At 40.0% G+C, this 27,992-nt stretch overlaps 1 protein-coding gene across 3 annotated transcripts in view; it reads left to right on the plus strand.

Annotated features, from left to right (window-relative positions):
- Positions 1–27,992, plus strand: part of LARGE1 (LARGE xylosyl- and glucuronyltransferase 1) — a 291,802-nt gene that overhangs the window by 124,172 nt on the left and 139,638 nt on the right. For all 3 annotated transcript variants that reach the window (XM_064455719.1, XM_064455722.1, XM_064455713.1), the window contains 2 exons: positions 19,847–20,148; positions 26,348–26,430. In XM_064455719.1, the coding sequence (XP_064311789.1) occupies positions 19,847–20,148; positions 26,348–26,430 (385 nt within the window). The remainder of the gene's footprint in view (positions 1–19,846; positions 20,149–26,347; positions 26,431–27,992) is intronic.

The raw sequence follows: 27,992 nt of genomic DNA on the forward strand, positions 1-27,992 counted from the left end.
CTCTTATATAGATATATCCATTTGTTTAGATTTATTTCTCATACCTCTGAGTAAGTCAACATTACAAAAGCTTTAGGTACTAGGAACTAGTTTACTAGTTCTCTAGGATTTCATTGTCCACTGAATCTAAGATAGGTGAATTTGGTAAGAGTAATAGATTTTCCTAAAATTTGTTGGTCTTAAGAGTATGTGATCTCTTTTTCTTCAACAATTAACCAGAAGTCTACCAGATATGTTTTTCCTTAGTAAAATTTAAATTAAGGACAGTGTATGCTATGCTTGTCCTGAACTTGATAGATGTTTTTGACATCTTCACCTTAACAGCTCCATTTCTGGGGTTTCATTACCCTTCTTTTCTGGTTCATGTGTTCTCTATTCTAATTTGGCTTTGTGCCTCTCGTCTCTTTTGCTATTTTCATTTTACAGAGTAATATATGAAATGTGACCTCAAATTACTGATTTTCATGTTGCTTGGAGCAGCGCTTCACTGCTCTCTGCATACTCCATTGCCCTAATAGTTTAAGCTCTTTTTCCTGAAGACATATATAAGCCCATCATTGTACCGTGTCCTAGGTTCAAAATTCTTCATGCATTGAAATTCAATCAGCAAGATATACTCATTGTGATTTATTGGTAGCTTTAATTGATAGGGCAAGAGTGGTCAAAGGGGGAACAATTTGCAGTCTGCCCTTTACGCTACCCCAAGTGGCGTAGGATGAAAGTGTTCACACACCACTTGCAAGCGCCGTTGCCTCACCTGTCCTGACCAGCAACGGTCCTGAAAATATCTTGGATCATTACTGTATTTTCAGTAATGTTGCAGCTGAACTGTTAATAGTTCCAGAAGAGATTTTTTTTTTCTCTAGAAGTACTGTTAGGTATGGTATGGTATGGTATGGTATGGTATGGTATGGTATGGTATGGTATGGTATGGTATAATCAGCATATGTTCCTAAAGGCCCTTTCCCTCCCAGCACTTCTGTCCCCAGTGCAGGAGAAAGATGTGTGCATTCTTAGGATTTAATTTGTTCCCTTTCTGGCCAGGGATTTTGCCTGTAGCAGTAGCACAAGCTGCATCCCTGTTCTCCAAAGTGGTAGGTGTTTCTTTTCTTTCAGCCATGCAGCACCAATTCTGAGCGTTCCAGAGCATAATGGTATTTTCCTTACTGTCCTTCTTCACCTACAGATACCTTGAGAATTTGAGTATATATATCTCTGTTAAAGAGAAAATGAGTGAACAGCCTGCAGAGCACTAACAAATTATCCTGATAAACTTTATAAATAAATGCATGATTCTTGTCAATAGAAGCTATGCAGAAATTAGTTTTGCTAAGTAAAAAAATATTTGTTTTGACTAGGCTTGTTTAGATATTTCTTCTATAAGTAGACTGTCATTAGCAGATTAAAAAATAATTTTTGGCTGCTTCACCACTGCATTTAAAACCTGTAGCTGTAGCACTCAGTGATGCCTGTAGCTCAGTGCCAACTTGTTTAGAATTACTTCACCAAAGGAAAAGCAAATATAGAAAGAAAAAAGAAATATAAAATGAACTGGGTGTTAACAGCACCTCTGTGGTGTGTCTACTTTGCAGGTTTTATGGTAAAAAGTATTTATTCTAATTGTTTTTTTGCCATGGTGGGTACAAAGCAGCCAGGGTTAAGAAAGGAAACAAGCATTCTTGAAGTCACACAACAGCCTGAAAAAACAGATACAGGAACATTTGAACAATAACTGTCTCGGAGTGCGTTTGGTGATTGCTAGTAATAGCCCCTCCAGAATACAAAACCGACTCCCACCTTTTATAGACCACTGTTTCACTGGGAATTGTGCCTACTTGAGCAAGTACTGAATTTTGCACAATGTCTTAGCGTATTTGAAAATGAAGGCTGAAGCTGTTATGTCTTTGGCTGAATTTATAGATTAATTTCTATCTAATTTAGAGAACCCTCACCTATACTACATGCTTTATATCTTGAATACTTCTGTCACTTCATCCCCTACTTAATTACTTTCATTCTTCCCTAATTGAGTTTAGGGTAATAACTTTGATAACTCAGACACCATCTGGCATGGGAATTCACAAGATTACACAAGAAGAAAGCAGCAGAATTACACTTGAAGTTCAGCTATATTTTTTCCTCTCTCTTTTTAAGAGAAATAATCAAAAACAGGCATGAAAACATTGTCATTTCACAATTTTCAAAGAAACACATTCCGTACCAAATCCAGTGATGTATAACTACAGAGTGTACCTTAGAATTCCTCACATAGACTCATTCTGATAAATAAAATAAATAATAGCATGGTTGTAACTATCCGATTGAGGCTTGAAATGAAGCTTATTTTCACATCTCTTGTGTGCAGCTGATAAAAGCCAGTTGGTTAGATTAGATATACCTGGGCTGCTCGGGGCTGAGTTTGGAAGGCATGAATTGATGAAAATTCATTATATAAGCATTTTACACTGGTTAATCCACAGAGCAGGATCAGCATCAGCCTATTATGAGGGATTACAGGCTGCACAGCCACATAGAGGATGAATATAGAATTTGCAGAAATTTCAAAATGAAGAAGGGAATTGGGGAATGCTGGGCTCTGAAATGAAGGCATTAAGGATCATCAGGACCAGATTAAGAACCAGGTCCAAAATGCTTGAACAAGAGAAGCATAAAAAGGGGGAAAAATCTAAAAGGGAAAAGGCACAGCTGTGAAATTAAATACATAGTAATTGATATCTAACAGATTTAGAGGTTTATATTTTTGGCAGAGTTAAACTTCTGCTTTCTAAGTGCTGTAGTGTGACAGAGTGGAATTGATATCACTTCTAGCATTTTTTATTGGGATCTGGACACCTTTTGAGTGACCAGTATGGAGGAGAAGACCCTGTTATGTGTACAGGGGAGATATCAGTGAAAATAACATGTTTTTCAGTACAAAACTTTGCCTGCAGAGACCTCTCAAGGATAACTGCAACAAAAATACCTGAAAAAGCAGTAATTCAAATGATTGATGATAAATACTTGTAAATTTTGTGTATTTATTTGTCTGGTATAATAATGTTGTCTTGAAAGTTCTGCTGATGATTACCACAGGATATTTAGTGCTCCTTTAAATGCCCAGCAACACTTGCGGTTGTCTTAGTAAGCGCTCTTCAGGCTGAACCAATGGCTGCACCATAGCTATCCCAAGCTTGTCACAGGTGCTGGCCCATCCATTTACCCACCCGAGCTGATGTGTCTGCTGTTACAGAATGTACCCATCATAGTAAAGCACACAGTCATAATAAAAAACTGGCATTGCTAGTTCAGAGTGTTCAAAAGTCATACTTCACTATATCTAAAATTATAAGTTTTTAAGAGCTTTTTCTCCTGATTTTTTCATCATGGCAGATCATGTTTTTTTCAGCTTTCTCCTGCAGAGATGAAAATGAGATCTTACTGCAAAGGAAACAAACAAGCAAAAAGCACTGATATTTTCTCATGTAATTCCAGGATTTGACTTTCTAATAAATATAAAATATTGCAAGACTTCAAATACAGTTCTAAGAACTGGAAATACTGAACACAGGCAGCAAATTCTTCGCTCACTCTTACACCTTCTCTGCTTTTTGATGTTCCAAGTTGGAACAAGGTTTAATGACTGTCGCATAATAGTAGAGTAGAATAGACCTATGTGGTCTTTAGGCAAGTTTGGAATTTCACTTTCCCTGTTGATTGGATTGTCAGATTATTCAGAAAAAGAAAGAACAGCAGTGTCTGACAGAATTTACAATAAATATTTGTGCTCGTCAAATAAGAAACTAAATCATTTCCATAGAAGGTGTTAGTATGAATTTTAAATACATACCTGGTGAAGTTACAGTTCCTTGAAAGAGAAAAATGCTGTCTCTGAAAACATAAGAACTCACATTCAAATGTCCTGCCGAGTGGAGTTTTACCATAAAGGACAAAGTATGTATTATATACTGATAGAAATGTAGCATTTTCTTCAGAGGAGCACATGAAGTCAGAGATGGTATAACTCAGTATCTGTGCTATTTTAATGAAAGGTAAGACCAGAAGAAGGCATAATTTGAAATGTAAACTTGATAGTAATACCACAATAAAGTATTTTTATTCTGTTGTCTGCCTCAGTTTTTCCTGGGCAGAAGGTCATAATTTAGAAGGGAGAAGGCCATGTTTTCTTATTTGCTGTAAGAGTACGTATTGCAGTAGCCTGTTTTCAGAGGGATAAGAAGGGTGAAGTAAGCAATGTCCTTCTAGCATTCGTTCCTCAACCTCTTATCCTGTGTCGTTTCTTAACAGCTGATTCCTGTGTCTAGATTTATTCAACTTAATATGGAATATGTAACTAAAAATAATGATAAAGATCCTTCCCTTTTCTTAGAACAAAGTGGGAGTAGATGGGAACGAAGCTACTTTTTTCTCTTAGTTTGGTTTTGCTGGGGGCTTTTTGCTGTTGTTGTTTCTTCTGTAACTTTGCCTTTAAAGGACTTTTACAGTTGTAGCATTTTTTAATGTAGTGACCTATTGTTTTTTTCCATGTCTGGTTGTTCTTTAGGCATAAGGGGTGTTGATTTGGGTTTTTTTAATATGAAACAATTTGGTAATGTCTCCATCTATTCTTCTTAGACTTTAAGATAACAAAAGTTATTTCAAATTATAGAAATTAATACCTCTATAATTACACTAACAAAGGAAGATTAATAGATATTTTAATTAAGTCTATCAAAAGAAATGAAGGGCAATTGCAAGACTTAAATTGACCACTACGCACAACCCGTTTACTCCTAAACACAACACAAGAATTTTTCTAAATGCCCCCACCTTCCTCTTCCCTTTACCCCAACACAAAACTTGTCATAGACATCAATTAGTTCACAGCATACGTCGCTGTAGAAAGCCTATGGCTGTCAGCCCTGATCACAGGCTACCTAACAAAAGCATCATTAAAAATGCTGCACTGTAGTGTTTAATTTTTACTTATTAAAGAGGTCTCCCACAGTATATTCTACTGTAGAGGGAAATTCCTGGAGATAATGAAAACTTAGAAAACAAGAGATCTACTTGAGAAAAAAAGAGAAAGTGTTTATTTAAATGCACGCAGATCCCATGAATATTGAGCACTGCTGCCCTGATCAAGTAAAGCAACTTTATTTTGGTATTGTAAGTAAGCATGTCAGCAGGGCTTAACCTCAGTGTTGTCTTACACAAGAATAGGCATATTCTTTAGGATCCTTATTTAGGATCCTAACATACATTAAGTTGTTCCTGTGCACTGGAGCAGAAATGTGAATTCATCTCAGAGACATACCTCATCTATTACAAGTCAAAATCTTAGTAGGCAGAACATCTAAATCTTGCTGTCAGTTGATGATACTTAACCTTAATAAACTTGTGGCTGCTCAAAAATGAAAATTTTCATTTGCTTGCTGCACAGGAAGCTCAGCAGGTTTGTGATGGGGCACAGGGGATATGGCCCACATCCTGACCTACCACAGTACAACACTGTGTACGTTTATGGTACAACATAAAAATGACTAACACCACCATGCTGTATGCATGCAGAATATAATGAAATACTAGACCTATGCTTGTTTTCATCAAAGTCACTGAGTTTTCCCTTTGACTCACTTGAAACAGGATTATGTTTCTGATGCACTTTCTTCACTTTTGTAACAAAACAAGATTTTCAAAAAGAAGAGTAATTTCCTCATGTTTTATAGGAAACCTAGGTCACCGATTGAAATGAAATCTCTATCTACCTGATATAAAATCAGTTCTGTACATACTTATTCTATCTTTGTAAAAGGAGCATGTCTAATATATTATAGCTAAATATTTTTTTAAAAAGTTAAATGTTAGGTTAATGCAAAAAAGACGTTCCATATTACATGTCAGTGGAATCTGGTCACCAAAATCAGCCTGTAGTCCTGGGTCGCTACCTGGCCACACTGAAGATAATTCTGAAACCACTGTTGATTTCCATGGGATAAAGGTACTACCTTTGTCATGAGAATTAAGAGTACTCTAGTTTGTTTGTTTTGATTTCATTACTCCCTTTTGTGTATATTATGGGGCTTTAATATTTTACATAGAAAAGTATTATTTTATCAAACACAATATATTGGCCAGCTGTGGCTTTCCATTTGCAAAATGCAGGGAAAGCTAGAAAATGTGAAAATCTATTTAGGATTCCACTGAACTGTATGGACAACTCATTGCTGTTTAATGCAGTGATAACTTTTGCAAATAATCTAACTAGTTATCTTTAGCTAATTTGTGAACTGTTGTTCTAGCACTTTGTTCATATTATGACTTATTTTTATATGTACTATTTTAAAATGCCATGCGCTTAATTTCTGATGTCATAGCCATGACATGTAACCTACCATCTGCATCACTGCTGTGATATTTTTTTCTCTGCAAGGTGTGTTAGAAATTTTGCTGTATATAGTACATGACGATCTGTTATGACATTTTTCTTCATGAGGAGGATGGGAAACTAACTCATGAGTTATTTTATCTCTTGTCATAAGTGAAGATAAATGTCATAACACTGATCAGCCTTCATGTGTTCTGAATGTGCAGTTATTTGCATTTTCCCCTCTCTGTTCTTCAGGACTGAAGTGGCTGAAATGACAGGTGCAGCAAATGAAAAGTGCTGAGAATGTGTGGGGAAAATAGAAGACTCAGTACTGAAAGATATTAATAACTTATGCACTGCTATGTCATCAGCGAAATAACACTGATGTTTCTTCCTAACATCATATTAAACTAGAAATATAAACTTGCAATAATTTTGTCTGCATATGTAATCTTCAGATACATTTAGAAAGAAGAGAAATCATTGTTTTGAAAATTTCTTCTTTAATACTTGCCTTTATATATATATACGTGCTCATATTTATGGTTGGCTAGAGCTTTGTATAATTTGAAGGTTCTAACAGGTCTGGTTCCTGCTAAGGAAGAAGTGACATGGTGCAGAATTTGGATTTTTTTATTTACTTACTCATTTATCCTTGAACAATCCTTTATGGTCAGTCAGTATTCAGACAATCTCCTTTTCCAGAAGCCTCAATCAAAATACCAGTACATGGTTCTCCGATGGCATCTCTGTGCCAAGGGAGATTAAGGGATATAACAAGCTTTCCAGCAGGTTTCAGCAGCAGCAACCAGCCTGAACTAATACTGCAGCATTTCTGTAGATGTGTTGAGAATCAACTTTTGAGATGGTGTGTAACAGTGCTACCAGGTGACTTCTAGCAATACACATGAATTTTCCTGTAGCTAAATTTCAAACTATCACTTAGGAGCCTAAAAAAAGGGCTCCGGAGCAGAGGATTGCACCGGGGGACCCTTCCTAAAGTGGCAAAACTGCAAGGGCAAAAGCATAGGGAGAGAGAAGGTCCCCAACCTCCCCAGCCCCAAGTGGGAACGGGTGAGCTCCTGAGGAGCAGCAGCTCTGACTCGGGGTGGACAGGGACATGAGTGATGGCAGCCGAACCCCCTCATGTACACATGCAGCAGGGGAGGCGAACAAGGCGTGGCACGGCAGAAGGGCGTGGCAGTTTCCGTGGCCATTTGTGTAGGCAGGGCACAGCCCTTCTCCTTGCTCTAAAGGGTACCTCAACTACTGGCCATCACCCCCCCAGGAGAGGACCCGGCCATGGTTTCCACTCACCCAAAAGCCGTTGCCAGAAAGAATGTGGCCACCCGGGCGGAGCCCCTGCACAAACACGCAGCTGCCCAGGCCTCCGGCTGCAGGGGGTGCCTGAGCCTGACACTTGTACTGGGGGGCAGCAGAGAGAGCAGCTGCTTTTGGTGTGACCAAGTGAATGACCTGCTCAGCCCAGTGGCAGAGCTGAGGGAGGAAGTGAAAGGTTAAGGAGCATCAGGGAGTGTGAGGGGGAGATGGATTGGTGGAGCCACACCCTGGGGCCAAAGCAGCAGATGGAGGCTCCACAAGAAGCTCCACAAGAAGCAGAGGATCCCCTACTCTCTTGTCACTAAGCAGAAGGAGCGGACCTAAGAGACAGAGGGGAACAGAAACAGGTCCCTGCTCAGGGAGGCAGGCGAATCCCCTCCTGGCTGCCCTCACCTTCCCAGCTGCCCTTACACAACAGATATGGGGCTCTGGAACTTGAGGCCAGGCAAACGAGCATGTAGGCGAAGGTCCATCTAGGGGGTCGCCTAGGGAGAGTCAGTCAGCCCCACACATTATCACTGCTTCTGTTAAGAAGAAAAGGAGGGTAACTGTTGTAGGTGATTCCCTTCTGAGGGGACAGAGGGCCCAAAATGCCAACCAGATCCATCGCACAGGGAAGTCTGATGCCTCCCTGGGGCCCAGGTCAGAGATATGACTAGGAGCCTCCCTGGTCTGGTACGGCCCTCTAGTTATTACCCGCTACTGGTTATGCAGGTGGGCAGTGATGAGGTTGTGGAGAGAAGTCCAAGAGCGATCACAAGGGACTTCAGGGCGCTGAGGCAACTTGTTAAAGGATCGGGACACATGTAGTGTTTTCCTCAACCCTGTCAGTGACAGGGAAGAACACGGAAAGGAACAGGAAAATCCACCTGATTAACACATGGCTCAGAGGCTGGTGCCATCAGTGGAATTTTGTGTTTTTTGATCATGGGTAGGTCTGATAAAAAAGCCGTTGATATCTGAATAGTATGCTTATGATGGAGTCTTAAACCAAAGTGGTACCGTTGCTACATGGGGGCGGGTACTTGTGTTACGGATTCCATAAAGATCTTCCCAATTCATTTTCACATTTTCTTATCCTTAAGGGAAATGTGCCTATGAACTTCTCTGGTATTAATAAATCCTGTCATGCTTTGTCTGCCATGTAATTGTGAAAGGATGGGGATTACACATAAATGTAATCTACACACTGTGTGTGTATCTGTATTGATACTACAGTTAACTAGGGGGGCCTGGCTATGACTGATGACCAAGAATCACTTTGAGGAAATGAAGTTCTCATCTGGAAAAAGTGAGATGAGAAAAGGCAAAACAGAAAATAACATAATGATACTCAATATTCCTTTGGAGTCTGGGGCCACATCTGGAGGTCACTAGGAAGTAATTGACTGAATCTGTCCACTGGTGTTTCTGCATGACTTTTAAGATGACCAGGCTGTCATCTGACAGAGCAGTTGTTACACATTTTTCAGGCTGTAAGGAAGCTTAGATAAACATTTGGAAGGATATGCAAAACTCCGTCTTACATTATTCTTAGTGGAGATATTTTTGTTGAAATTAATGGTTACATTTTTACTGTTATACAGGGTTAGGGCTGTTTTATGCATTAGCTTGTAGATGTCAGTATGTGGAAGTGCATTTCTTCTGAATGGTTGGCCTGATGAGGGTAAGGAAGGATATGCAAAGCAAGACACTCTTGCCCAGGTTCCTGAAATCCAAGTGCTGTACAATCAGGAAATGCATTATAGCGTCCATTGTTGCTTCAGCAGGAAAAGTGTGCTTTACATATGCAAATGCTACTCAGAAGTTTAACTTAATAATTATCAGCTGGAGTCTCTATTGATGAGCAGCTGACGCTAATCATCAGCAACAGAATCTGAGTTAACTACTACTAGGCTTTGATTGAGCATACTTGTCTTGTGCTTGTGGTTACTGTGGCAATTGTAGAAACCTATAGGTATTTTTATAATCTCTTCTAAGCTTATAGATATTTATTGCTTGTACTTTCTGTACTCTTAAAAAAACACTGTATTTTAAAAACACTTTAAAATGGTCTATTTTAGATTTTTTCCCCCCTTCCTATCTCTTCCACAGTGTTTACTGAGCAGAAGCCAACATAGAAGAGTTTCAGTCTTCTACATCCCACTGCCATGAATGACAGTCACAGTACTGTGTACAGCTGCAGGGATGCATTTGGGCACATGTTTTACCTCAGAGAGTTGTAATGGCTGCCTGCTGTTGATTATGTGTTCTGCTCTGTCAGTGCCTCAGAAGTTACCTTAACACCAAGCACACACCTGATTGTGGGAAAATCTCTGGGCGTGAGATAATCAAATGGTTAATGAAAAAAGAGATGCAGCTTCTCCATAGGAAATCTTCAGATTAACAGATCCCATTGTCTTCCCTCCCACTCCTGCCGTACACCAGGGAGATTCAGCTGGCTACAAATACTTACCCTGCAGATATCATTCATATGCCTTTTCCTAAGTGTGCTTTATTATTCTCATCACACTCCTACAGTCCCTCCACAGCTTCCCTTCTAATTATTCCCTGCTTGCCCATTCCTATGAACAACCAGTGGCGTTCACCCACATTTTGCCATTTAAGGCAGTTAGTTCATCCTACTATGAACTGGATTTCTCATTTTCCAGGAGGTGCCACTATTTATTTAAATTCATCTGGATTGTAACTCTGAAGATTTATAATTGAGTTGCACAGACACCAACTAGACAGTGGTTTGTCTCTGCCCCCATATTGGAGGTGGTAGAGGGGAATGCTTCAGGGCAGAGGCAACCAGGCTAGCTCAAACCAGCTCCACTGACTGCTTAAACTGAGTTGGATACTTTGCACTGCAGTAGGTTGTGTGATCCTTTGGGTCAGCTCAGCTGTGGGAATGGTGACCTGTAACTGAGTGGTGATAATGTCTGCAACTGATCTAAAAGGGGTCATTTATTTGTGCCCCCAAGTGGCCACTGCTAATTGTGATGTGGTCATTTATGACAAAAAGTCATTGCTAAGTGGTGGCTGGTCATTGGCTCTGTAAAGAAGTGCTTCTGCCAAAAATAGTATAGGCAGCACCTCTGAGTCTGGATAGGGTGGTCAAGGACAAAACGGGTATTGAGCTGCTTCTCCTGTTAACAGGATTCTCTACAGTATACTTTTAGAGCTTGGTTTTAGGAGTTTTCCCTGCAGTACCCATTTGGTGTCTGAACTTTTGAGTCTTCTGAGCTGTCACACTGGCAGCCTTTACCTGCATGCAAAGCTTTTGAAAAGAAAGAGTATCCCTCTGGGTTTGTGGAAGAAGAGCTTCCTTTTTTCCTCTTTCTCCCTGCATTCCCCAACTGCTACAGAAGTGGTTTGCCAAAAAATCAGCATCGTTACAGGAATGGGGCTTGGAGAAAATAACAATTCATCAGGAGCACAGATGGCTTATTTAGAATCTAATAGGTATTAAAACATTATTTTCCCCAAGCTTTACTCCTGATATTGATAACGTGTTATCTTTGCCAAGTTCCCCTTTTGATAGCATGTTATCTTTGTCAAGCCAAGTCCATGATAAAATCTTATTTTCACTCAGTGCTTACTCTGATAAGACATTATTTTCTTACATCTCCACTCCCAATGGAAAAGGGGGAAATGTTATTTTTAGTCCTTTTCTTGGAGAGGCATATATTTTGCCAAGGCAATGAAAGGCAGGGAAAGAAAAATGAGAAGACAACAGAAGAATAAAAAAAGTCATTGTATTCTAGACAAGGAAATGAGCAAATCATTTTAAGTCTTATAGGCTCTTGCTTTAAATTTGCTAATAAGCTAACATTCATAGTATTAGCTAATAAACTAATATTTCATTTTAAAAAACAAACCATTAAAAAGAGCCACATCCATTTTCAGGAAGGATAGATGATATGTTTAGACTTTCTTTCCATCTTTCTTCCTGCATTCTGTTGGTACAGGCTTTTTCTTTACCAAGAATCTTTTACTGTTTACCATCCCTATTATCCCTGTTATAAGCTGTCGTGGTTTAACCCAGCAGGCAGCTAAACACCACACAGCTGTTTGCTCACTTCCTCAATGCAGTTGGATGGAGTAGAAAATGGGGGGAAAAAAAGGTAAGATTAATGGATTGAGGTAAAGACAGTTTAATAGGACAGAATAGGAAGGGAAAATAATTATGTTAAAAGAATATGCAAAATAAGTGATGCACAATGCAATTGCTCACCACCTGCCGACTGATGCCCAGCCAGTTCCTAAGCAGCAGCCCCCAGCCAGCTTTTCCCCCAGTTTATACACTGAGCATGACGTCACATGGTGTGGAACATCCCGTTGGTCAATTGGGGTCAGCTGTCCCGGCTGTGCCCCCTCCCAGCTTCTTGTGCATCCCCAGCCTTCTCAGCAGTAGAGCACGAGAAGCTGAAAAGTCCTTGATTTAGTGTAAGCATTATTTAGCAACAACTAAAACGTCAGTGTGTTATCAACATTATTCTCATACTATACCCAAAACACAGCACTATACCAGCTACTATGAAGAAAATTAACTCTATCCCAGCCAAAACCAGGAAAGAAGCGCCAGAATTACATTCACTCAACCAACACACAACCAACACAAAACCAACAAACAAACATAGCTCTCTGCAGCTATGCAACCTGATGCCATCATAGACGGTACAATTGCTAACTCTTTCCAAGACACAACCCCTTCCTCATTTTGTGTGCAGAGCAAATGTGGTGAGTCGTTCTTGGATGACTCCATTTAGTTAATTAAAGAGACTGGAAGGTGTGTCATGAACAAGGCAGGGGAGCGTTGGAAGAAAAGGGACAGCTTTGTAGTTTATGAGTTCGAAGCTGCCCTGGAAAATTGTTTCTGTCTCTACCACTGAGTTCACTACATGATGTTTGTAAAAAAAAAAAAAAGCTATTAAAAGTGACCGCTAACTATTTTTTTCCCATTTTCTGGGTTTCCAGCTTGCAGGCTTGCATTACAGAATGTTCAGTGTGTACTGTTGCATGTGCAGGTGATGAGGTCTGTCCTTGGAAAAAAATGAAGCACAGAAAAGGTGGTTATTTGTTGAAAGACTACATCAGAACCATCTTAATTATGCATCCAAAACTGGTATTTTCTTTTGGCATTAATGACTCCAAACTTCTCTGCCCTACCTCTAAAAAGGGACTGATAGTACCACCTTTCCCTCAAATAACTTCAAAAAATAAGCCACTGATCCCTGTGCTGCATTCAGGTATTACAGTTATGAGGATCATAGGCCAGTGAGGGAATAAATAAGTCTTTTTTCAGAGCCGAGTATGTGTGGTCACAAACTGAATGATGAGCTGAAACAAGCTACTGAACAGCTGTGAGCACTATCCATCCTGTGCACACTGTAATGCCGAGGTTCTTTGGCAATAAAGTGGAGATCATGCAATTAATGATCCTGTCATCAGGCACAAGGGAATGACAGCAAAGATTGGACAGGAGACCGTCATTCTCGCATTTTTGAACTTCTGAGTGTTTGACTTTTGTGGTGGGTCGACCCTGGCTGGATGCCAAATGTCCACCAAAGCTGCTCTATCACTCCCCTTCTCAGCTGCTCAGGGGAGAGGAAAATACAACAAAAGGCTCGTGGGTTGGGATGAGGACAAAGAGATCACAGCAATTACCATCACGTGCGAAACAGACTCGACTTGGGGAAATTAATTTAAGTTATTGCCAATCAAATCAGAGTAGGGTAATGAGAAATAAAGTGAGAAATAAAACCAATGTCTTTCTAACGTCTGTCAACCAAGCTGTCCTTCCCACGGGCTACTGTTCTTCACGAACTGCTCCAGTGTGGGTCCATTCCATGGGGTCACAAGTCCTGCCAGCAAACCTGCTCCAGCGTGGGCTTCTCTCTCCGTGGGGGGTCAGGTCCTGCCAGGAGCCTGCTCAAGCATGGGCTTCCCACGGGGTCACAGCCTCCTTTGGGCACATCCACCTGCTCCGTCGTGGGGTCCTCCATGGGCTGCCGGGTGGACGTCTGCTCCACCATGGACCTCCATGGGCTGCAGGGGGGACAGCCTGCCTCACCATGGTCTTCACAACAGGCTGCAGGGGAATCTCTGCTCTGGCACCTGGAGCACCTCCTCCCCCTCCTTCTCTGCTGACCCTGGGGTCTGCAGAGTTGTTCCACTCATGTATTCTCACTTCTCTATTCTAGCTGCTGTTGCACAGCAGTTTTTCCCCCTTCTCAGACATGTTATCCCAGAGGTGCTACCATCATCGCTGATGGGCTCAGCCTTGGCCAGCAGTGGGTCTGTCTTGAAGGTGTCTGGCATTGGCTCTGTTGGACATGGGGGAAGCTTTTAGTGGCTCCTCACAGAAGCCACCCCTGTAGCCCCCACCCCCGCTACCAAAACCTTGCCATGCAAACCCAATATACTTTGCAAACCTGATATTCTGTGGTTGTAGAGTTTTTGTGTATGATTCATTTGATTTCCGATTCCACTGATTGGAGAGGGCTATTTTGTTTAAGGAAAGGGCAGTGGGAGGGCATGTGCCTGTATGTGAGCAGCAGGCAGTAATGTGATGCTTTAAGTAAGGCTGGCCTGCAGTGGAGCTGAATGGTTCAGGTTTGGGTTCAATAAAACATGTTAGTGTGTTTAAGTACCATTAACAGCAGTGGAAGTGAACACAGACTTAGCATTTAAGGGACACGCTGTAGTGCCTACGTGCAGTTACTGTTGCCTAAGTCCAAGCTGATGGTTGATTGGCGTCTCGTGCGGAAAGAGTCTCTTCTTACCAATGAACATGTAATTTAGGACATATGCTGCCCATGCCAAATCCTGAGATGGCTTTGTGCTTAATACTGATAGCAGCAGCTTTTCTGTCAGACCTGAGGAAACTCGTTTGGGCCAAGTGAAAGGCTTGGTTGTAATTTATTGTGCTGTCTCTGTCTAGTGGGCATCAGCCTTCATTGTTCTTACTGTGACATCTTTCAGTGGCACAACTTTCTGACACTGAAACTTGGAAGCGTAAGCTCATAATTGCCTCATGTCACGTTAGAATGAAGAAGTTCCATGTTCACAGACCTGGAGTAAATTGCTTAGACTATATTCCACTATTAAGATGGTTATTTGGGCAAGGTTTTCTGCTTCCAGCTGAGATCACACTGCAGTGGTTCACAAAAAGGCATCGGAGAAAAAAATGACTTGATGAGTGTGAGAATAGGCACCTTGGGATGCCTTAGCACCTACTTGTGGAGGCATATATCTTAAAGTACCAAATTGTTAACAAAAAGGACTTCATTCGTAGCTGCCCATATAACCAATACTTACCAGCATCCAGCTGAGCAGAAGTGCATAGAGTACTAAGGCGTTAGATGATTAAAGCTGAGCTAGAGCTCCAAAAGAAAAGGCATAGTTTATCTGCTTACACAGAGCTTTTATGTCTCCATAGTCCTGACTGCAGTCGTCTTAGTTTTCTTTTCCTTTAGGGTCCATGGAGTTCTGTACAATGGCCCTTATGGGGGGAAAAATAATTGTGGAATGAACTTCAAATGATTTTGCTCGTGGCCTTAACAGGGGGAAATTCATGAGGGTGATTGCCTGCTATCACAGTTCTTTCTGCAGAATGTTGGCTTGTGGTTAAAATTGTTACACTGCTAGTCCTCAGAGGGTGCACTGATAATGTGCATTTTCAAATGTGAACAAATGTGAAATGGAGGGATGGTGTTTTCTTGTATCTGTAGTCAGACAGACTGAAACATTATCTGTGAGCAGCATAACTTCCTCTTATCTCAGAGGCAGCCTAGAGTTCACTGTCATCAGTTAATTCATTATAAAGGCATTACACACTATTAGGCAGGGGATGAATAATAGCTAAAACACATAGAAACCTCTAGACCTCATAAAGATGCCAAAAAAAATCAGTAGTTTGCACTGAAGATAGCAAAAGAAATGTAAAAAATTAAGGGAAAAAAATCCCACAAGAAGCTACATAAATGTGCTTGCCTCAGTTAGTTCCTAACAAAATTTTAAGCATTTGAGTTCAGATCAGGGTCGTCTGAGAAACTCAGGATCCCTACTTCTGCACTTGTCTTCTCTAAGTCAGAGTGATTTTTTCTTTGCTACACTCTGCTCCTTTCTCCCTTATCCAGCCTTGCAATTAACTTTGGGCTAAACTTTGCTTTCTCTGTGGCTCTTCCCCCAGCAAACCTCCAGCGCTGCTGGGTCCCTTTCGGGACTATCACTTCTCCAAGTCTGATAACGACAAAACGAGGAACTTGGTGTTAATGCTTATCCTTTAGGTTTTGTATGTAAGAAAATGTCACTGCTTCAGTCCCTCTCCTTTCAAATAAACTGTGCTGGATTGCTTTCTATAGGCTTTATTTCTTCCAGTGTCTTAAGGTGCTCTGCTTAACTAAGGTTTAATTAAATCTCTTGCCTTAAATAGAGGTGATTCCACATATGCAGAAGCATTCAATAATCCATAGAATTAATAACTTGTCTATTGTCAACTTTTCTGAATTGTTGGACTTACTGTGATGATAAGTCATTGACTGCTGTCAACCATGAAATAATTATTGAAGTTTGTGTTTTGGGTTTTGTTTTGTGGACAGTGGAATTTTGTAGGTAATTTTTATTTCTTTGGTACAGTGGTATAAGCACAGAAAGTCTGAAGTAGAAGGCTTGACACGGGTAGAAAATAAAACATTATATCTGAGACTGCCGAAGCCCCAAAATAGAGCAATAACCCTAAATGAAGAATAAAAAATAATAGCTTTATTATTATTTATCTCACTGTTCAAAAGTGTAATGCTTGCTTCAGAGCACAATAATGTTGCTTGCAGTGTCCCCTGGGAGCTCTTTTGTCCCAAAGTCACACAGAATTCGTTACATGTTGCTACTTTATTTTGATTTAGATTAGATAAAAAGTGCCTAGACGTCAGCTCAGAGCACTCTTCCAGTTACTTAAAACTATAAAACTCAAGTGCAGTGCAATCAGTTTAACTCTTCTACCAAGCAGCACATGAAGTCAATCAAATATTAGTGGTCCCTTACATTAGTCCAATTACTACTTCTTCAAAGATGAGGTGAAACACACAGTCCTTGCATTGCCTTGAAAACTGATAGGAAGCAGATCAGGGTAGCATGTGTTGGTATTTACCTGCTAGAGGGTAGCTCCCAAGAAGCATTTTGCCATGTCTGCATGTTCACTGACATAAAAACATCTTCATATGTCCGATCTGGTAATAGGACTAAATCCTGCCACCAGCCTTGCCAACCTCAGATGTGAAAAAATTATGAGCTGGTCCATCTTAACATTTATGATAAAAATAATTTGATTTCTGAGTGTTAAGATCAAACTCAGTTCACTCTTGATTTTATACTTTTATTCCAAATGGATCCTGGAATGGTCACATTATCACTTGCAGCAGGGAGTTGGGGTGTTATGAATATACCAAATACATCAAGATACATCTGAGAAGAATGAGCAGTGTTAGTAACAAAACATGACTTGTCCAAGCTGTACCTACTCTGAGGAGATCATCCCAGAAAACGTCTTGGACTTTGTAACAAACCGTGGATAATTTTCATAGTAAATCAATACATTTCAACTAGCTATATATTTTAGATCAAGAAGCTAGGTGGTTGTATAATTCCTGACATGATTTCCTTACTGCCTTTTGCATACCAGCAGAAATATGTACTACTGATAAGACAGTAGTGGAGTTTACTGCTATTTAAAGCTAAGGCTGAATAAACACTGAGCTGGTCTCATTAGTTGCTGCAACTTCAAGTCAGAGGCAGTGAGGTGATATTTTCTTTCAGTCTCTTTCTCAGACTATGCTGTTTCTTCTAAATACTGTGTAGAAACAGTTCAACTGTTCTCATGACTATAGCTTTTTTGATAGTTTTTAATTTTGGTAAAACAACATTTATGACCTCTTGATTTATGTCTGTAGAATAACTAAAGAGATGTTTACATTTTTTCCATATTTTGAAATTTTGATGAATGTTGTTCTGAGATACACTCCCATAACTTCCTACCTTTTCTGGTAATTATTTGAGAAGGAAGCAGAATCCAATGACAAGAATAGGAAGAGGTAAGTAACATCTGTGTCATACTGGATATTCACCAAGTCGGGAGTTATGATTGCCAGAGAAGTCTTTGACTAGATTTGCATTGTAATTGTATGTCTGGTGATAACACAGGTTGATTGTTGCGTGTGTCAGTAGGGGTGCTTTTTTATTTTTGTCTGAGGGTGTCTACACAATCTACTCTTGCTGTCCAGTAATAAGAATGCAATATAATCACATCCAAATGAGTTTTAGTCTTCCTAGCCTGGGTATCAGCAGCTGAGAAATAACACAATTTGAGTTCCATGCCTTCCAAGCTGAAAGGAGAAAGAAACTCAGTATTTTATTGCACTTCTAATTGTAGTGTGGCTCTGTCTGTTGACGTTTCTCTGTTGTTGCACCCATGATTTTCAGGCTTTTCAAATCTGTCATTTAATCTTTAATAACTATTTGCCTGAGCGCTCAAGTTCCAAAATATCAGTGAGCAAACTTCAGATTCTGTCCTGAGACATTTTTCAAGCTCTGATTTGTTTTGCTATTGGTAAAAATAATAAATTAGAATTTTTTTGAAGGGGAAAGTCTGTAAGCAAATGCAAGATATTCTATCCAAATGGTCTATTAAAACCAGGATAGCTATTTGTGTAGGTAACAGCAAGGGTGTACACCTGTATAACTCAACAATGAAAATCAGAATTGAGGTTTTGATTTCTGTAGCTGTTTTTTCGTGAACTCAGTTTAGAGGACTGCTCACCATTCATGTAAATGTGAAACAATGGCAGAGAACAAGGAGTGAGGAGGTCTTTACAGCAGGGCGATAGTTTTGAGTCAGAGGGTAAGAAATGGTAAGACAAAGTGCTAAGCAGTAACTGCATGATTTCCATTTTCTAAACCATTCAAGCTGGTGTTTGTTTGATAAAGCCAAAGGGACTCTCTGCATTGGAAAAATTATTAAACAGCAAATTGTTTTTAAATGCGTGCAGGTGGAAAGTTATTTCAGAGGAATACCCTAGTACACAATACTCACATATCTTCACAGTAAAAGTATGTCTTGCTAATTATGACACTGTGGAAACTCTTCCTGTCTTTTGCTTTGTTTCAATTTTACTTCAACTGAATATTTTTGAACAGTAGTTTAGTTTGAGGGTTTTTCACCACCTTTCAAGCATTTGTACTCAGTGTGTATATATATAGCTTTATTAAAGTTATGTGAAAATATGTCTCTTTTGAAAACACATTAGTTGCATCCCTCTTTGCTCCCTTAAAGTCTGTTAGCAATAATGTACTGGAAAGAGATGGTAGAGTGTGTTGCAGTTGTTGTCTTTGATTGTAGACCTTGATTTCAGGTTAATTTATCTTTTTTATACTTTATATCTAGCTCATTTTTAACTGCTGTTTTGAACAAAGGGATACCTTTTGAAAATGTGAGAATTAAGTGTTTCATATTTCTGGATATAACTTTTCAGTTAAAGGTGTTGAACTGAACCATTTTGCTTTTTTCAAAATTCCCTTGTTGTCTTTTTCAGCCAAAATGCTTTCCAGAATTTGACCCGCATGTGTATTGCATGTTTCTGTCCTTCTGAACCTCTTATTTCTCAGCAAGCACATACTACTGTGTTGCTGAATAAGAACCATCTGCTCCTCACATGTGAATCAGCTGGGGCTACTCTTTGGCACAAGATGGTAACCAAAATGCTGTAGCTCGACTGTGGAGGAAATGGGGAATAGGAAAATCATTTTGTCCTGCATACATTTCTAAAATATATTTAACTATATATTAATTGTCTTTGAATTAAATCCTTCTGTTCTTGACTGTCTTCCCAGAGTAGAGACTGGCAGGCAGCCGTATCCAGAACAAAAGAAACATGTGCTGATCTTTCAGTGTGGTTTTAAAATTAGTAGGACCTGTAGCTCATAGAACTTCAGCATTTGTCCAAGTTTATCATGCACTGAAGCATTGCCTTGAAGTGCCAAGTCTGTGTAAAACATGGCTGTATTTGAAACACATCCCTGCCTCACGATGCTGACATTAAAGGAAAATGAGACTTCAAGTATATTCTGACAGAAGTGTTTTGTTTCCTTCTCTTGCAGATGGGAAGCCAGTGTCGCTGTCTCCACTTGAATCCCAGCCCCACAGTCCTCGGTACACGGCGTCGAGCCAGCGGGAGCGCGAGAGCTTGGAAGTCCGCGTACGGGAGGTGGAGGAGGAGAACCGCGTCCTTCGCAAGCAGCTCAGCCTGGCACAGAGTCGCAGCCCCTTGCATCACCGCGGCAATCACTCCAAAACCTACTCCATGGAAGAGGGGACAGGCGACAGTGAGAGCCTGCGGGCTGGCATTGTGGCGGGGAACAGCTCCGAGTGTGGGCAGCAACCAGCAGTGGAAAAATGTGAGGTAAATAAACAAAAGAAACCTGCCAGAAACAAAGTTTGATAGATTTGATCCTGTAAGGACATTGCAGTTCCCAATCTCCGTCCCCCTGGAACTTTCTGCTCTGAATCCAGCCTCTTAAAGGACTACTGGGCACAACTTTTTAGATAGTTTTTTTATTATTCTTCTAAAAACTTTAAAACATTTAATTTTCTGAATATTTCTGAGTTATTATTTAATCAGAGTTTACTATCTTTTTCATTCTTGTGTCCTCAAACCTGGTGTAAAAATCAAAGCCTTGTTCCAAGCTGACTTAAGTACAGCCGTGCTGATAAAAGAACTGTGGCAAACTCGCCTCATGTTTCTAAATTTAATTAAAGCAACACAGTGCTTTGAAAAGCCTTATTGTTTTGTTTGTGTATCTGTACTAGAACAGTTCAGGGTTTACCATGAATTAATTCGTGGCTTCTGGAGCCAGCCTGTGCTTTTAAGTCACTTTCTGGAGTGTATCTAGATGCTACTGTGGAACCACCTGCTTTGTGTGAGCTGTGCACAAGAGGTGTGGTTAGCTTCAGGGAACAGGAGATCTGTTTCTAAGAAGGTTTTCAGGGATTGTTTTGGTTTGGTTTTCCCCATTTTACGTCTGTAGTTTTGTGGATGTCATCCAGCTATTTAGTTTTCAGATATCTGAATGATGACAGTTCCGAATATGGGTAGATCCAAAACAGAAAGTCTTGCTTAAAGGCCTTATGCCAATCCCAGATGGTGAAGATATGAAAAATAATTCCTCCATTTATTTCTACAAAGAGGATAATACCATATCACCTTTTATCTTACTTTCTGCCACTTGGAGGATAAAAGTTGAAAGAAAACTGGAAGAGAAAAGGAAGTCCTAATTATCTTTTCACATAAAGCCTATTTAATGGGCAAATATAATTTAAAAATGAGTTATTGCTTTCCCATCAGACATCTTTGTCCATCAGTGTGGAAAAAGGAACCGACATTATTTTAAGGAGAGGGAAAAGGAGGAGCCTGTTTTTCATTTTCCCTCCTCCCGATAACAAGGGTCTGATTTTCCTCCCTGTAAGCATTTTGGCATTTCTTTTAATAAGGGAAGGTTCAGGCCGTCAATAAGCAAACCTTGCTTCTCCCTTATTATCATGCCAAGCAGTGATGAGCTGAATCTCAGTTCTTGGTTGTTCAATGTACCAACCAATTTGGGACACAAAAATAGCAGCTTAAAGGAGGAATAGTTTAAGTGGCCTTTCCAGTTATAATGTGTTTTGCCTATAAATTTACTTGCTCAGTGGGGTTTAGCATTGTGCCGGAGGCAAGGGTTATATAAAACACAAAACTTCACTTTATTTGCCAACTCCCTATCTCACTGCACACTATTTTGATAATGAAATAGCTTTTTCTTCTTTTTCTTAAGGAATTCACTCAGCAATTCAGTAACAGCAATGGAAGTTAAAATTAAACTTCCTTATTATCAGATTTGCCAGAGGTCTCATCATTTATCCTATTATTGTAGATTCTGGTTCCATGTATGTGTGAGTGGTATCTTGACCGTGTTCACCCTCTGTTTTCAGTGTTTCAGCAGCGTAAACTAAATTTTTTTTAGCCTCTGACCCTGGAATATATCACAGCAAGAGTCAACAAATTAGGTAGAAAGAGACAAGGGTCCTGAGAAGAAGATTGGAGCTCTGAGGGAGACAAAGAGAGCTGGGAATAGTTTGTTTATTTCATTAAGGCAGTTCTTTGAGATTTACTGAAGCTGACATTTCAGAATCTAATTTGGGATGATTCAAACATTTGAAGATGCAGTTACAATGAATGAACATTAAATATCTGATAAAGCATAATCTGTGTGATAATAATTGTGATCTATATGAATAAATAGCGGGTTTGTTGCATTCCAGCCACTGCTTCCTACTCTGTTGCATCGAAGGAGAGTTGTTCTGATATTGTAAAATGGACCAGCATTATACTGCAAGGAAAAAAGTTCCAACCAAGGGCCTTCTCCCTGGAGGAGCAGATCCCTGTCATGCCTTCCCCATAGGAGACAATTTTAACACAAACCTTGGAAATATAAATAACAGTAGTCCATACACAGACATAGGCACAAATAACAGGCTTCAGAAGAAAAGGATAATGCCGATGGAAGCTAACAGAATTATATGACTCTTTCTTACGATGTTACCTCAGTATCTTTTCAGCCCATGCCTCCATAAACTGGGCATTTAGTTTGAATTAAGTGTGCATTTATAAATATTTTTAAAAGAGATTATGTATTAGAAAATGGTTAATAAGCAACACAGCATTTAGTAGGTTAGCAGAATACTTAACATTTGAAGCATTTTTGCAGGCGTATTTGTTATTGTTACTATTCTCAGTGGTGTTGCTCAATAGGGTCAAGTGTGTAGTGCTCCAGAGCCACAAGCAAAAGGCCCCCACCAACTTAAGCACTGTAAACCACAGGAAAAGCAGATGTTACCTGCCTTGGAAAACATTTGTAGCATATTTACATTTTCATAACATGCTTTCAATATCTCTTAACCACATTCAAAAATTATTTATGAAGGATTAAGTAACTGCAATAGAAGGCCTGGCTAGTATTACTGGAAAATTATTGAAGTATGAAATGCTTTACCAAAGATTATTTTTAGCAATAAGAACTAATTAGAGTTTGTTAAGCTCATTATTTCACCATTCCAAAAAGTAGCCTGAGGAGGAAAAAAACCCCATCTGTTTATCTAGGCACCTTATACTCCTCATCAGCATGGGATTAAAGGCCCAGTTCTTCATGTGGTTTTGGATATTTTCTTCCCATTAATATTACCCAAGTGGGACTTATATGAAATACTGCTGTCAGAAGTTTTTCCTGGTCTGTAGTGGCTAAAGTAATAGTTTCTAAACCATGTTAGCCTGCACCTTGGATTATTTAAACTCCCTGTCCTAAACAAGCTTAACTTTCTTAAATGCCTTCAGTACCTGTGCCTAAGCGTTCCCTAAACTGTTTGAAATCAAGAATGGTTTCTTTGTGTCCCTGATCCCCAGCCTATAGGAAGAACAGCTTGATTAACTTCCACAGTGTTTCGATCAGCTATTCCTATCTGTCTGTATAATCGGAGGAAGAATTCATTGAGTCTGGAGAGCAAGCTGTATCATCATTTCATCTGTTGCCGCAGTTAATTCCATTGTCTAAAACCAGCTCCAGTGAATGGCCTGTGTCCAGACTTCTTGCAATATCTACTGGTGATGAACATGCCTATCACTGAGTTTAAAATGAGTTTTTTTCAGAGGATGGACACTTTCAAGGAGCTCAGTTTAGTCCCACAGTGACTTCTGAATATCCAGGCTAGAGTTTGACAACTAGAATTATCATGGATTGTAAACACTGAGGAGCAAGTGTAGCACGCAAAGCCTTGGTGTGAGATGCTTGGAGGGACATATTGAACCAAGCAGACGGGCTGCTGCATGGTGTGGAAACTGGAACATTCTCAGCTTATCTGGCTTCACTTCTAGGTGTTAGCTGCAGTCACCAAGTCTGGAGGTTGTTTGAACCACAGTGGCCAGTTCTGGTGGGATACAATCTACTAGCTGTCTATAGATGGAAAATGAGCTTGAGAGAACAATGATGCTGCTGACCAGTTTCATAATCTGGGAGCTGATGCTTACAGTATACTCAGGAGGATGCAAGTTCTTTGAAGCACTTCCTTCTTCCAGACACTATTGTGCTGTCTTGCCAGGATTTGACTACAGCCAGCTGCTCTCTCTCCAAACATGTAATTGGAACAAGCATGGAGAAAACTGGAAATAAAACTTCTTCGTTAGGATGCAAACATCTGCAGACAGTTCAGGTTGTTGAGCTCATGTTGACATAAATTTTCCCACTATTTTATTTAACAGTTAAATCAATGAGGGAGAGGAAAGTGAATCAAGGAAAGGAGGAACAGGCTGAGTCTTGCAGCATGCTGCAGGCAAAAACTTTGGAAAAAAAGGACTAGATTTCTGTTGTCTTTGAGGATTATTGCTCTTTCCTATAGCTGATTGCAGGCAGGAATAGAAGTACTAAATAGGATCAGTCACCACAGAGGGGCTGAGCAGAAGGTATATGCATGCCTCTGTCTCTGAAATGGAGAAGGACATTCAGAAAAGCCACAAGTGCTGTCTTCTCGCTGTGCCCTGGCTGAAACGGCATGCAAGGCATCAGCACCTGCTAAGATACACCAAGGAAAGCATACTCTTAATTTTGAAAGAAAGAGATTTAGGAAAAGAAGAACAGATGCAGGAAGTCCTTGACAGAATAAGCTCTGGTTTTGTGGGGATTTGAAAGGTAGAGAGAGAGGCTGTGAGGAGAGCTTTTCTGACAAGTAGAGGTATTATAAAATGATGCTGACGGTGATAGGACAGTGCCGTTCTGTCAAAACCCATTAAATGTTTATGTCTGGTTCAGTGTCTTCAGGTGAAGTGTTTAAAGCAGGCATGAAACCATTCTCAGATAATTTGATTTTAATTGGCATTGAAGGGAAGGATCTTAGGTCTTCCAAGAGCCTGAGAGAGACCAGGTGGCAACCAGAGAGGAGGCAGTGTGTGCACTGTCAGGAATGTGTGCACCCACAAGAGCCCACGTCAACAAGTATGGTACAAACCACTGCTGCAATAAAAGTTGTCAATAAGCAGCCTCTGTTCTCCCCTATTGTTATCACAAGAGAGAAATGCAATCAAATTTGCAAAATGCTGAGCATGCTCAACTCCCATTGACTTTAACAGAAATTTAAAGTGCTGAATACCTCACAGAGCAAAGTGTACTGCAATATCTTTTTTTTCTCACACCACTCTGGACAGACAGTTGCCCTGTTTAATTCAAGGCCTCTTAAAACCTCAGATCTTCAGTGTGCCTCAGCTTGTGAGGCACACTAGGGCTTGAGGTAGCTGCAATATTTATGTGGGGGTCGCACAATGGCACAGCCACTTGGCAATTATATGATTCAGATTGTGCCCTGTACCAGGCGATGTTAATGGATCGGGCTATGGACTCTTTAGATGCGCCCAACACATGCCACCTCTTGTGTAAATCTGCTTCTGTTACAAGCCAGACTTTGGGAACCTATGACTATGTGAGGAGGCAGAATTCCTCATTTGTTCTCTGCGTAGTGGGCTTTCTGTGGAAAATGAGAGCTGCATGTGTGAGAAACCAGCTAACCAAGCTTCAAATGGAAGCCAAATGAGGCTTCCCTGCAGTTTCACAGCTGTGTCCCCAATCGCAGCTTTGTGCTGCCAGCATGGTGAACTCTCCTTCATTTCTGTGACCCCTAAGAAACAGAAAAATGCGGAAGCTGGAGTTGAAACTTGCTAAGATTAATTTTCCTTTGTCCCCAGGGGATAGCAATGGCTAATTTTAAAACCAGAGAAGAGTAACTTAACAACATTTTTCAAATTATTGCTACCTTAATAATAAAGGCTAGTAGCGCCTTTTCAATTTTCCCTTTCCTCTTGAAGAGGTGAGTAAATCTCTGCCTCATATTAAAAGGGAGGTAAGAAGGCACAGAATAAGCGATAATTCTCCAAGGTGCTGGGGTGGGAGAATGTGTGTGTGTGGATTGTATTTAACATCACATTAACACTGCCCAGTACAGCCTGTACAGCCCTTACTGGTAGTCACAGGCAGGGAAGTGACGACCTGCCTTCGTAGCTCGTGTCCTGTCTTATCACTGGGATGCACTCAGTCCCTGGCAAACCAATTGTCTCACTCATGCTCATCCACCAGAGCCTGCTCTCCCTCTCCATAGTAGCTGTACTTGAGTTGGAAAGGATGCAAAATTTCTAAGAGTATATCTGCTTCTAATGATCAGGTATAATTTTAAGCTTCAGTTCAGAAGGTTAAAGTGTCTGCATGTTTGCATACTCAGAATTTTGTGTGCTGCTGAGTAGGTATGTGTGTGTGTACACATGCACACACATATGCTCTTAGCTAATAAATGCAATTCTGTTCAGACATCTGATGTAATTTAGGGATAGTAATGACTTTGGAATGATGATGGTGTCATAACTCAATTAAGATGTTTTTAACAAACTGCCTCAAGCTGCAAAACGCCCACTCAAATCCTAAACAATCGCCACACTAAATAATAGCACTGACATGTATGTGCTTTCCTTAATGAATGATAGAACACAGGAGCAGGCTTTAATTTTTGTTCCTTTTGTTCCTTTTCTCCCACAGACCATCCACGTTGCCATTGTTTGCGCAGGGTACAATGCCAGTCGGGATGTTGTCACACTTGTCAAGTCTGTCTTATTTCACAGGTAAAGGTAGCTTTCTTTTCTTGTATATCGTATATCTGATTATGGCTAAATAAGCTCTTTTTACATTTACTGTCTTACTTCAAAAGAAAGTCAGACTCCCTTCCCTGGTTGCTTTTGATTCCAGTTTTGTCTTTAGAAAATCTATGTTAAAGCCACAAATAGAGTCACCTGTATAAAGATTTCTGCAGTGAATTAGAGGGATCAGAGATCCACTTGCTACTCCTGTTGCATTGTGAGAATAGTGCCAGTATCTATCTATACTGTAAAGCATCTGCACACTCCTGAATGTTGTAAAATAATAATAATAATAATAATAATACCACCACTGTATTCATTCAGCCTATTTCAGGTGTCAGTTTATGGCACAGGTGTAGATGGTAATTAGAAAGCCATACACATAAATACACACTGGTTACTTGACTATCCCAGCTTCCCATTTAGACATTCATTTTTCATAAGTAAACCTGTTACTATAGTCAGTATTATTTCATTAAAGTACCATTATTTATTCTGGCTTTGGACAAGCTACGTGCAGCCCCTCAGAAGACTTTGCAACCTGGTTTTAGCACATGGAGCACAGTTAGACCACACAATTGAGATGCATGAATGTACAATGAAGACAAAACAACCAATTCACTTAATAAACAGCACCTACAGAAAAAGAGACATAATATTAAACCGTGTATGGGCATATGCGTATATCCCTTGTCCAGTTTAGCAATGTCTCCCAGAGCTGTTTTCCAACAGTGTTGCAGAAAGTGAATAAAAATGGGAGCCTGAGAGACTAACCAGACTGTTTGACTCAAACAGGACAAACAGACTAATAAAACATGCATAAAGAGTTTACTAAGGAGGCAGTTTCAATGCACTACTTTATACTGAATGATGTTTTATACCAGCGAGGATGACTCTTGTCCATGTCATGTGCTAATATCTTCTTAGAGCTAGCTGGAAGCAGGCATTCCGGTACCCCACCATGCTCCTTATGTTTGCCTCCAATCTGCTGCTGGAACAGTCTTACTAGTGACTCCTTTACAATGGTTTTAGTACACCATTTTACCTATTACCCATTTTTGGTAAGCTTCATAAAAGAATGTAAATGCTCACCTTGTGTGAATGGGAATGTGGGAAAAGCCTCCGTAAATATTGTTTAAGAGGTTGGCTACAGTACAGGTGAAGAGGAGAAATTCTCCAAAATATGTGAGCAACTTTCACTATCAGCAGATAGCCTGTTGCATGTCTTTCCAGAATTAGCATGTTCATGTTAGATGAGGGCTAGGAGCAGGAAAGACAATGCTAAAATAAATATAATGAAATACCAGTAAAAACCTGTTTCATGTGCTGTGCAGAATTTTTCTGAATGTTAAAATCCTGTTAAGTTTTAAAACTGTATCTATTTCCAGACTTCTGAATTATTCTGTGTAAACTGGCTTTATATTGCAAAGATGTGGGGTGTTTTGTCTATTTTGGTTGTTGTTCCTAAGGGGTTTCTTGCAAATAAGCATTTTTTATGGTGATGGGAGTTGTCTTAGTGGTTAGCTGCTTGGTGTTTTTCTCTCCTA

The sequence above is a fragment of the Phalacrocorax carbo genome, chromosome 1 (assembly GCF_963921805.1).
Source record: "Phalacrocorax carbo chromosome 1, bPhaCar2.1, whole genome shotgun sequence".
Taxonomy (NCBI): Eukaryota; Metazoa; Chordata; class Aves; order Suliformes; family Phalacrocoracidae; genus Phalacrocorax; species Phalacrocorax carbo.